The 12,510-nt window shown below is 38.1% G+C and overlaps 1 protein-coding gene and 1 non-coding gene across 2 annotated transcripts; both read right to left on the bottom strand.

Moving 5' to 3' along the window:
• Positions 1 to 4,443: 4,443 nt before the first annotated feature.
• LOC129776942 (methyltransferase-like 26) lies at positions 4,444 to 5,968 on the bottom strand. The gene is made up of 2 exons (XM_055782900.1): positions 5,816 to 5,968; positions 4,444 to 5,760 (listed from the first exon to the last, which is right to left on the bottom strand). The coding sequence occupies exons 1-2, from the start codon at positions 5,902 to 5,904 to the stop codon at positions 5,109 to 5,111; spliced, it is 741 nt and encodes a 246-aa protein (XP_055638875.1). The 5' UTR covers positions 5,905 to 5,968; the 3' UTR covers positions 4,444 to 5,108.
• A 5,663-nt stretch (positions 5,969 to 11,631) lies between these two features.
• LOC129780676 (U4 spliceosomal RNA) lies at positions 11,632 to 11,769 on the bottom strand. Its single transcript, XR_008743999.1, has one exon. It is a non-coding gene; the product is annotated as a U4 spliceosomal RNA (small nuclear RNA).
• Between the last annotated feature and the right edge of the window lie 741 nt (positions 11,770 to 12,510).

Genomic DNA, 12,510 nt, shown 5'->3' on the forward strand with positions numbered 1-12,510 from the left:
GCTACACAATTGTGTGGGGAATCATCAAGCTAGGCTATTGTCGGCTCACCAAGGAAGTAAATGTTCTGGAATTTTGTCTGTGATTTGGTTTGCGGTAGCAAAACTCTCTCCACAAAGGATGACATCTAAGCTGATCTAGACCGGCAATATTAACAAAAAGGGCTTCTGTTGAGAAGAGCGCAAAACGGAGATAAGTGTATGCATATTTAATTGCTTCAAGTCCTCGATATATGGATATTTTTGTGTGTGTACGTGCGTGCGTTTTAACGTATTGCGCTGTTGCGGGTGAACATGTCGATACGAACATGGAGACAAGGAGGGGAGATAGCAGGAAGGAAATATTTGCGCTAGGATATTAGTAATGAATCTCCACTGAGGCAAATATTCACCCTTCTTCCAAACAGTAGACATTGTTTGTTTTCCGTCATCATGAAGGCTTCGTTGGTGCCTTTGACATTATATCAATGCATTGAACTGACGCTATGGTGAAGCAGATGTTAAGGTTGTGCACCAAAAAAATTATTTGGGAATACCAAGTTATTCAAGTCATAAATTTATTTGGGCTCACGTGCCAGTTGCAAAACTCCCTTCAACTAGGATTGCATTTGCGCTAATCTTGATCATAATGAAGCAGTGCTATTCTTTTCGAGGTTGTTGAGATCAACAGGAAGAGTTTATTTCGTTTATTTAGTCACCAGGAAAGTAAATTTCGTTCTGGAATTTTGTATGTGATTTGGTTTCGCTTGCCAATAGCAAGACTTTCTCCACTAAGGATGATAACTGTGCTTATCTCGAGCATGTATTGTTCTGAGAGGACAAGAATGAATTATCAAACAATAATCGTCATATGATTCTACAAGAAAAAAATATTTCAGAGCGACCAAACTGGTAGAATGGTTATTTCTAAAATTTCGTGGCAATATAATATAATATTCGCAATTATGAACAAGCGACTTGAATTAAACTACAGTGTAGTTCTACGTCAACAATGCGGTCGTGTCTTGGACACAACCCCCTATATATTTTTTGCATCCGAGGATATAAAAATAAATCCACTAATAGGTGCAACCTAAGTGGTGCGGACTCAATCTACTTCATTTTCAAGCAAATTTATGGATTTTTTCAAGCGATTTCTTGCAATAAATTCTCAGACCACCAGAGATGCCAGATTATTTAAAATTTACAGACATATCTGTAAATTACTTTTAATTTTTGTTGCAGAGTTTTTGGATACAACAATATTTCACAGGTTTTTTTAAAAATGAGATCTCTATTTATCACATCAAAAATATTTTAATCATCGTATTACATTTTTCCATAGTTTTAATACATAAAAAGTTTTTATATTTAGTTTATATCAATACACATGACGTTAGACCTATTTTTTGAGTAATTCATTAACACTTTGTCGTTCGGCGTAACCACAGTGGTTATGTGCGCAAACTAGCGCCTAACTGCCGGTGTCACCACAGTGATTACGAGGCAAAATAGGTCGCATCGCAGTGATGTCGTGAGCATGGTATCGCTCAGTAGCCGACGACAGTATTTCAGTATCTTTTGCATTCTGTTGGTGTTTTGTTTGGTAACAATAAATTGTATACGTCAGCGTTTTTCATGATTGCATAACTTTTGCCCTGAAATCATTTCAGACGAAACATACAATACGATTCTTCACGATGAATGAAAAAATTCATTAAATGTATCTATACTATACTTCAAAATTTCATGACAGTGAGGGAATAGAGTCGAGAACTTATGAGAACTATCGATGAGATTGGTAAAACTTAACAGATTGTAATTTCCCGAGAATATCAAGAACAGCCGACGACAAACCAAGTAAACCGAATTAGCGCTGCCGCCGCCAAGCGAATCATTTTTTAGCAAACGTACGGTGCAACATGTGCGTCTCTAATTTCCTTAAAAATGACTCCTAGAGGGGTATCTTTTGAGCAAACGACAATGAGTTGATTCTCAAAGTCTTAACCCTTTCGTTACGAGCGTAGGCTATAGACGACATCCGCGCGACGAGCTGTGTGTACGAGCGTCGTCTTTAGACGACATAAAATTCATACTGCTCTTCGATCACATCAGCGCGATGTGCATACTTTTCGGCGCAGCACTTCAACGGAGCTCACTGCCGTAATGAAAAGGTTAATTGAACATCTTTGAGTAATATTAAGATTGAATACATCCGAGCGAAAACAGAGACCGTTTTATCCCAGTCCTTGAGCATCCCTTCAACCTCGCACTGTTAGCCTATATCTATCTATACAAATGAAAATATAGATCTGTTCGTAAACGGGCCTCGAAAAAGGGATGATCCGATTTTAGCCTTCTTTATTTTGTTGTATTCGTCTCTTCTCGTAGGTCAATATAGTGGAGAGCAAAATCGGAAAGTATCCGGAAAACTCAGAAGGAATGTCGGGAAATTCGGAAAAATGAATTCCCATATGACCGAAAATTACATCATGATAAGTCCATTCAATATTTATATGATCACCCTAACGAAAAAATAAAAAAGGGTCTAATGTTTTGCGATAAAGAACAAAACTACCACTTTTCATCGAAATCTGAAAACCACTATATCGGTTTGGCATGAAATGGCTGTATATATAAAAGATGTACATATACAAAATATACAATAATATACAAAAGACAATCTCACGTGCATCGCGATGTACAAAGTATCAATGAATCTGGAAAAATTAACGTTAAAAGAGATTTCTACAGATCCGCACACTTTTACAGACATTTCCACATTTTTAACAGATTTTCACATACTTTTACAGACTTTTTTTTTAAAATCATCTGGCAACTCTTCGTTCCACTTTTCATCGAATGTTTTCAAATCGCAGGAGTAAACATTTACGTGACTGTGACTTCGTTTGTTTTTATTTCATTCGGGTAAATATTATATCAGGGAAAGTGGACATCAAAAATGCGTTGCTCAGTGAAAGAGTGCCCGAATACGAGTGAAAATGTTCGCGTTAGCTTTTATCGTATTCCTTCGGAAACGTATTTACAGACGCGCTGGGCCGATTTTTGCGGAGACGACAAACTAGTTCCGAATAAGGATTCGCGTATCTGTGGAGTAAGTACGATGTTTGAATTATTGAAAACCAAAAGTGTAGCAAACCTCTCATACACATTTTCAGGATTATTTTTATAGCGTCTTAATGCAGTGGACTGTAAAAACTGCTACTTAATCCCGCTGCGCGATACCAAAGCAGCCTTTAGTCCCCCCGTGGGCGGACTGCCTTCATTGCAGTGATGCAGCGGGGATTTTCCATTCGCATGGAATTTCACATCACTGTGGCAGATTGAGGGACTCGTTTCATCGGAGACAAAACACAACACACGCTTAAACTATAACAATGTACATTGTATTTTACATAATACTATAGAAATATACATGAAATTATAAAGAGTAATAAATTATACAAGCACCTAAATTTCTTCTTAAATTCTGCTTCAAATTTGCAGTGTACGCAAACACTCTGCTGTCTTTAATCGAACTGGTGTGCTGTCCTTGTACAGCAAAAACTATCATCCAATCCGTTGGCGGAGCATGTTCGATTCTTTTGCAGGGGAGCTGTGGATTGCACTCTAGGGTCTGGCGTCGAGGGATTGCATCGCATGCATCTGTTCTCTCTTCAGTGTGCTTGCGACTGTACAATTTTGATAGAGATACATCGTTACATTTCAACCGGAAAAGAAACCTCGTGAGAAACCGTAATGCCTTCTCCACAATTAAGCCGGTAGTTGACTCAGAAGATTACGTCCATCATCAACATGAAGCGCAGATTGCTTTACCGTTATATTCATAACCAGTACTAGCGGATCGTAATTACGCGGATTTCATTCGGCCAGCTTCACTAGCAAAACTGTTTTCACCGACGTTAGAAAAAAACGTCCCCAAAACATTTCACTTTTACTATATATGTACGTATCAAAATTCGCCAATGCCGGATTTCGCTCCCACAAAAAAATATTGGAGTGAACTAAGCGTTATTTGAGTTTGTTGATATTCGGTCAGGTTCTGATACCTTGGAATATGAGATTCTCTTTCAGAGATGCAATGGCCAACTAAACAATTGGCGGAAAAATGAAGTTCGTTTATTTTATAAGATTAATTATTTTTGCCTTCGATAACAATACCTTTTTTATAGTGTTGATTATCATAAGAAAAATAACACTCCTGATCGTTGGATCTCTTTTGACATTTCAATTGGATCTTTTTTGACAGCCGTTTTGATTCAGTCCGCACTACCTAGGGTGCAACGAGAAATAATTATTCGCGATCACAAAGGTAACAAAAGGACCAGTATCAATCATCAACATTTATGCCGGGTGGTTTTCTGAATGGTTTTGATTCAGCACGCGGAAATAAATGTATGCGTTTCCACAGTCATGTTTAAATAACAGTGTAATATATCAAATTCATTTACAAGCATATAATAATGTTTATTATTTTGTTTGGCGATATAAGAAAAAATAATGAAGTAACGAACGATTGAATATCTTCAAAACAAAAACCATTTTCTTATCTGACATCTCTGCTAAAGCTAAAGTACGAAGAGGGATACATGAAAACAAACTGACGTCATGCCATGAAGCGCGGGAGACGAAAAATCCTTTCGCGTCTCACAATTCATACTCTCTGCAGCTTTTGCGCTCCACATCTATGCAGCTCAATAGCTCAGCAGCTCAACAGCTCAACAGCTCAATAGCTCAACAGCTCAATAGCTCTCCAGCTCAACAGCTCATCAGCTCATCAGCTCAGCAGTTCATCTGCTCAGCAGTTCATCAGCTCAGCAGCTCATCACCAGCTGGGTCACCAAATCATTATCAAACAGTTGAACGATGTAATTCTTCAAACATACCCAAAATCAGCATGCAACAGATAGCCTTACGGAATCCTACGTCAATAATGCGGTCGTGTGTTGGACACAACCTTCCTGTGACTTCTTCTCGCCCCCAAGTAGTCAATGCGATAGATATCTTGTTTCATTATAGGTATATAAATGGATTGTTCCGAGGCGAATAAAAAATCAGTCCCCAAAACAAATGAACAAGGAGTAGGAGTAAACTGATTGCTTCATCAGCCTTTATTCGTTCATTTGTTTTATCCAAATCAGACATTTATTGTTGGCAGGTAAATCGTACGTCGCCTTCAGAAATATACCGTAGTTGGAAGATACTTTCTCCAATACAGCGATATCCCGAATTCCCCAAAGCGCATTTCTACCTTTCAGACTGGCATCGAATTGTACATTGCTCTCTGGAGTTAGTTTGCCATTTACCGCGTAAGGTCCGTATGTTATCAAAATTCCTCCTCTTTTCAGCAACGCCCCAGCGTTTCGGAATAGCCCTTCCGTACATTCAAACGGGGAAATGTGCATCATGTTGATGTTCAGCATGTAGTCAAAGCTTTCCGCCGACGTCTCGAAGTTGATATTGTGCTCGTTGTCCCACTCGGTGCACGGCTGAGAGATGTCAATAGCAATGGGTGATTGCAGATTTGGTGCGTTGATTTCCTGTCGCCACGCTTCGATGCTACTGAATAAGCCAGTGTCAAATTCGGATGGCTGGTAATGTATATTTGGAAAGTGTGATGAGAAAAAAGCTGCATGCAAACCTACACCCGAAGAGATTTCCAACAATTTTTGATTCGGTTTATTCGAATCGAGAGTTTTCTTGAGAACTTCGAGAATAGGTGACTTATTGCGTTCTCCTGCTGGGTTACCGAGCTTCCTTGCTCTGAAATGCGGGGATTCGGGGTAGAATGTAAAGATTAACCAAATGGATTGTTTACCTTATCATTTTGGCTGTGTGCTTTGACTGTCTCGATAGTTTGATTGAATTAAATAAATGTTTGAGTATTTTACAGCTTTCTTTATTCATGTATTAACTCCAACAATCGCGATAATGATAGGGTCTAACGTCTCAATCAGCCAAGCGTAATCAAATTGTGTACAAATGCCAAGATTATATATTGCCGGCGTTACATTCCAGGGAATCATTTGGAACAGGGTTTATGTCATTGCTAGAGATAACGGTTCGACTGTGAAAGCAAACTGCACTGATACAAAAATGATCCATCAATTTAAGCCACTGGTTTGCTAAAGTTTGAAATTATTTTACTTTGACAACTGAGTTGACACCAGGGCCCTTACATTGACATTGAACCCCTATTGAACTAGCGGGAGTCAACTTCTCTTCTTCTTCTTTGGCTTAACGAGGCTTTAAACTTTTCAGTTCATTCGCCTGTAACGGGAGCCAACAAATGCTGTTTCCAATGACATTCTCAGCTTGTCGAGTTCTGAGACGTGTTCCCCACTGACAGCTCCGCTTCAGATTTTTTCATATGACATTTCCACATTTCACATTCGTGCGCTCGATTCTCAAAAATTAGACAATTTTTTCTTTCTAAAAATATGCGGCGCGTATTATCCGCAAACACGAGCTCCATATTAATTCTATAGGCTTTTTGAAGTTTGTCGTTGAGTTGTAGGCTCTTGCTCTTTTGGTTTGGTCATGGTTTTTGTATTATCTGACCAATGGTGTACTGAAAAAAAAGATAAATAGTTTAATCTTTTCTGTATTGACTAAAGATTGTTTTAATGCAGTTTTTTTTTGCATTTGCACCTAGTTTTTAATCCTTCATTGCGTTATCCGGTGTGACTCTGCCACTCAAGTTCACGAATCGAATGATCGTGGTTCTACTGTAATAACAAAAACAAAAATGATTGTTGATTACTTCCTAAAATTGCTTCAAAGGCGAATGCACTAGCTTTTACAATACGGAAAATAATCAAAAAACGAATTCACAGAATCATCGAACTGATAGTCATAGGAAAAAGGCAAACGTAGAATGAACTAATCTGCAAGCGCGGTTGTTCTTGGAAAGGGTATAGGATTTGGGAACTTGAAAGTTGAAAAGAAACTCGAGGCCGATCCAATGATGAGAATATATTCGCGGTAATCACTATCCGAACTGTTCTGGACAACTTGTTCTACGTCATCCGAGCCTTACTAAACTTGATAGCTGGAAGACTGTCGTAGCTATAGTGGCCTATAGCACCTACTATTTCGCATGAGTTTATAATTTGTAGATCATCCTTAGTTTTCCATTAGTGCTAATCAACCTATTCGGTGTGCTTCCAACCAAGCTGCGGCATGTTGAAACTTTGATCTCGTTCCACACCAATGAACCGCCTTGGTTCAATTTTTTGCTTATTTATTTATTTACTCATTTTGCTTATTTTTTTATTTACTCATACTCATACAGGGTGTCGAGTACCTGGAAAAACCTTGATACTATTGGAATACCCTATCATCACGGTGGTTTTCTTACAAAAAATGTAGTAAATAATTCTGATGTATAAGTCTTATTCTAGCCTACTACACTTTTCCTGAGCGGTCGTTGCTGTTGCAGTTGTTTTCTGATGCCATTTACTCCGGGAACCAGGGCTGTCAACCATGATTTCAAAAATAAGTAAGAATGAAAATAAAAATCAGGAAGAAATCAGGATAGCTCATATTTGGTTCGATTTTCGGGAAAATCAAAACATCATTTTTATAGGGAGAACTGCATTTATTCAATTTCTTATGTAAAATTTTGTTCTACAATCTTCCAAGCAGCTTAAGCAATTCTATACACCTAGGGGCCGTCCACATACTACGTGGACACACAAAGCACGATATAAGACTCCCCCTCCCCCTCCGTGGACAAGCGTGGACATTGACCAGACCCTCTCCCACTGTTGTCCACGTGGACATTCCTGAATATTTATTAAACATTACCAAGTAAACACCTCGATTGCACCCTTATTCCTTTTCAAATTTATCAAATGTTAGATTTTATTTCTCAGAAGGGACAGTTTCAAATGACTTTTCCACTCACGCGAATAAGAAATTAGGAGTTCAAGGATTTAGAGGCGAACGAACTGAAAAGTTTAAAGCCTCTTTAAAACTAAGAATGTCAATAGGAGTTCAAGGAAGTATTTATGAATCATTTGCTGCCGTTTTTGCATCGAAACCACCGTGTTATTCCAACAGAATAAAGCATAATTTCATTAAAGTCGGAAGTCGTTCACATGGTTTATAGGACTGGGGCTTCGATTCTGGACTACCCTGCTTTTTTACCAGTTCTCACCCCAATCGATAACTTATGTAGATTGATCGCACGAAGAATAGAACTGCCGAAGAATAGGCAGCATGCGAGTTTTATTGAGCTTAAACGAGCAGCTACCTCTGTGTGGAGCGAGATTCAAATTTCCACATGCCGTAGCTTGGCCGAATACGTTGTGGATTGGAAACTAAGGATGGATAGACTTGTTATAATTCGTGCGAAATTTGTTGTTGATTTTGTAAAGAAGTGATGTATTATTTTTTTAAACATTGCTTAAATTTCAATTGCTCGCGAAAGTGTACATATTTGGAAAAAGTAATGCAAGTGATAAATTAAATCTTCGCGTTCCTATGTCTGTTCTCAGCCACCAAACCTTTTTTACCATGCAGAACTGTAGTCAAAAACCAGGACCTTATTTTGAGGGACTGTGTCGAAAGATGGCACACGAACGAGAGTTTTAGAATATATTTTTGACGTAGGACTACGTCTTTCATTTCTATACCGGGGTGTAAAATCAAAGTTTCGAAAACGAAAGCGTTACGCCGGACACCGACATTTTGAGCGGTAATAGCTCCTAAACAACTGAACGAAATGATAAACACTTCATTCGAAAGATAAAATGTCTACGCGTTTTATACTTGTTACTTTTTGATCCAAAAACTTGTTTCAATAGCCTTAGAATTGCTTTCAAAATAGGCTATTGAAATCACCAATCGGTATATAAGCGAGCGCCGCTCAGAAATCCACTCAGTTATAATTGAACAGCGATTGGAGCATGTTGTCGCTGTGTGGTGAAGCTAACTTTGTTCATCATGAAAGCGCTGATGAACGGTGTCACCAGGGGCCTGTTTGTGCAGCTTAGGCCAGAAGGGAATCTATCAGGAGGAGAGTGATGCCACTGAAAAGGCGACCAAGAAAGTACCAGCATCGCAAATTGGTTCCGCTTGAGGCATCGGAGCAACTGCCACACACACATACACGCGCGAAACCCTTCGTTTGCTGGTTATCGAGAAGAATCCGGAAAGAAGTGATCGTTGCTGAAAAATAATCTGCCAGTTCCCCTTGGAATTGAAAATTACATGCAAGCGAAAGAGTTTATTTTAATGTTTTCTATCCAAATAATACTGCAACCAAATACATTTGTTTTCTCTATTTGTCAATCAAGTGCAATCAACAGGATAGCTTCTGAAGATTATTCTTCCCCATCAGTAGGATATTTCCGTATCCAATATTGGATGCATAAAACCTTGTGCCTCCAACGTAACGCTCTCGTTTTCGTCCCCCAAATATTCATTCATTCAGAATGAATTCAGATTCAACTTCAAACAAATGATCTCTAAATCAACGAGAGTCCTACGTCACCCTTGCGGTTATACCATAGATATAACCCACTTCCTTTTTTTTCATATAAAAACAGCATTTTAAAACACATTATTTAGTAGATACATATCTAAAGTTCACAACGAATTGAAAAAATCTTGTTTATCTTTCATTATCATACAAATTATGCATCACTGCTCTTTCAAGTAAAAATAATTCCGACCAGTATAGCCTCCATGTCAAAATTGAATACGACCGCAAAGGGTTAACATGCAACTGTGTATCTATATGAAGATTATCATTATTTTGACATTTTTATACAATTTTGGTACATAGTCATGATTGGCAACTAGAGTATGCATTTTGCATGATTTGTTTTGAAATGAAGAAAATCCTCTGACACCAAAACTTGAGCAAAACGGTTCAAGGAGAATGATAACGGTCCACGGCCAGGAGCTCCAGTCATACTGACTTTTGGAAGAAGATTGTTTGGACCGATTAGAGTAAGTTTGAGGTTAAAAAACACAAAGAAATGACAGCCTGAAGTCTGAGCTATCCAGCCTACTCAAGCAACAGTTAAACACGGTGGAGAATCGTTTCTTGTGAGGGGTTGTTTTTCTTGGAGTGGGGTGGACAATCTCGTCAAGATCGATGTTAAGAAGACTGCTGAGTCCTACGTCAATGTCTTGGAGGAAAACTTAAAGTTATCACTCATGAAAATAAATATAAAAGCTATATCTCCCAACAGGACAATGTTCGCATTTGAAAATGAATACAAACAATGGCTTGTTTACATCCTTTCCATTGTAAGAAATACGTTCCTTTCTAAAAAAATCATGAAAAAGTACATATTTTGCGTAATGCTGTTTACTTTTTTCTTTCCAACACTGTACATAGGATATTTGGTAACTTATCGAGAAGCTCTTGATCATCCTGATTTCACAAACTGCTTTATGATTTTTCCAATTTCATTTTAAGCATCTTCAAAAATCACGAATTCTACCATTGTTAGTGTGAACACAATATTTGAAAGTATTTGAAAAAAAAAATCAGGCAGCTCAAACTTTTTATTGTCAAATACGCATGATAGGAAAGTTTGAGAATTCTTGAAAACGAAAAACAGATTCCGTTGGTTTTTAGATGTGATTGCTTTTTTCTCAAATATTTATTTCATGTAACCACGTGGACATTGGCTATACCCCTACCCCCCCTAAAGTTGTCCACGTGGTATATGGACAGCCTCCTATGTAATCTAAGTTATTTTTGTTGATCATAGAATTGGACTTCTTGCAATTGATATAAATTTGCTAGATCTTATGATCGTTTATATTTTTTCCAAAAAATATGCAGCACCACTAAAATGAAATGCAAAGAAATAAATATTCAATACTAGCTGATCCGGCAAACGTTGTTCTGCCATATAAATTATTTCTAGTGAATATTTCGGATGTTCAATAAAAAATAACTAATGTAATGTAAGTGTGTTTAAATGTTTTAACGATCTGCAAAACTAATCGATTGTGATCGATGAAGGATAGATTCCATGTGGATAACGAGCAGATACGTGAAGGTTTGACCGTGTATTGCATTGGACCGTGGGAAAGTGAACCCGAGTGTGATGTGGAGATGGAGATGAAATGACACGACACGGAAGCAATTCTAAATTTGCTAAAATTTGGATCAAAATCATTACTCGATGTTGTTTTAATACTTAGAAGACAGTCCTAACTTAACGTTTGTTCTAGAAATATCTTTGCATTTCCGCCAAAACTTTATCCGTAATATGAAATCATTATCAAAGACAATTTGTGAATGTGTTCTCCTGTTACACAGAACACATATTAGAGACTCTCTTCTTTTTTTTCCTCAGAGTCCATGATGAATCACACCATTAAGATGGCGGATTCTTCGGCTGAAGGAGGGCTAGATTTTGATAGCTCAGGAATCTGAATACACGTTGCACTTTGGTTTTATGGAAGCCCAAACCGTTTGGATGTGGCTTGTTGAAGAATTAAACACTTGGTATACTATCCAAACACAAACTTGATTCATTGCGATGCTTTACGGTTACACGTTGGAATGGGAATCGTGAACTATCACATTTGGAGGATAGATATGGAATGGCGAATATGGTATTGATATTGATCGAGTTTATGCACATATTTGTTTGTATGCGTTTCATGCTTTAAGTTAGTATTTGCTGATGTCTGTCGTTGTGTTGTACGCCACACATTGCATTCTGAATTTTTTTCAACTAGCAATAATCGCACCTCGGTAAAACCTCATTGGTTACGATATCGCCACTGCGCAAAGCTTAGCATTCTGAATTAGAAGAAGTGATTTGGATGGGGATAAGGATCGGGATGGAATAGGGAATCTATTGCATTTCACACTTGCTAAACATTCGCGTTGTCGGTTGCGAACAGTCGTTTTATCATTTATATTTTTTTGTTCTAGAAGCGTGCTTAGAACGGTTTCATTACCATTTTCGCTCCACAGAAATAGCTCAATGTCGAATTGCATGGCAAGGCTGCCACATTTGTACAAATCGATTGAACATAAGTTGCGATTCGTACAAGTAATTCAGATTCGATCGAATACGTCCAGCAACATGTTGGACGGAAAACGTGTAATTTAGTAATGGAGCTAACTAAAGACATCGTTTCTTTTGTTTGAACAAAGGCTGTGTCGGAGATGCTCATGATAGCGTCTCGCTGGTGTATGTATTCTGTTGATTGTGTCATGGGACTCGCAGTCGTTCGCTCTCTGACTGCGTCAATCCATCATACGACACACATAAGAATCTATGGAGTGCACTCTCTTGTTTGTATCGTCTCCTCTAAACACACGTTTGAAAATATTAATTCAAAATGAGTAATGATGTTCTTAATGATCAAAGTAACTGTGGTGCGTTGGATCTACAGACGTGTCGGTAGATTGACGACAATAACGTGCTTGTTATTTTGCATTCCGAGCATGGGTGTGTGATTAGAATAATTTCAATAATTCATTGTGCTCATCCAAAAAAGCTTCCAGCTCGCCGACAATGCGCCTAG

This window comes from Toxorhynchites rutilus, chromosome 3, assembly GCF_029784135.1.
Source record: "Toxorhynchites rutilus septentrionalis strain SRP chromosome 3, ASM2978413v1, whole genome shotgun sequence".
NCBI lineage: Eukaryota > Metazoa > Arthropoda > Insecta > Diptera > Culicidae > Toxorhynchites > Toxorhynchites rutilus.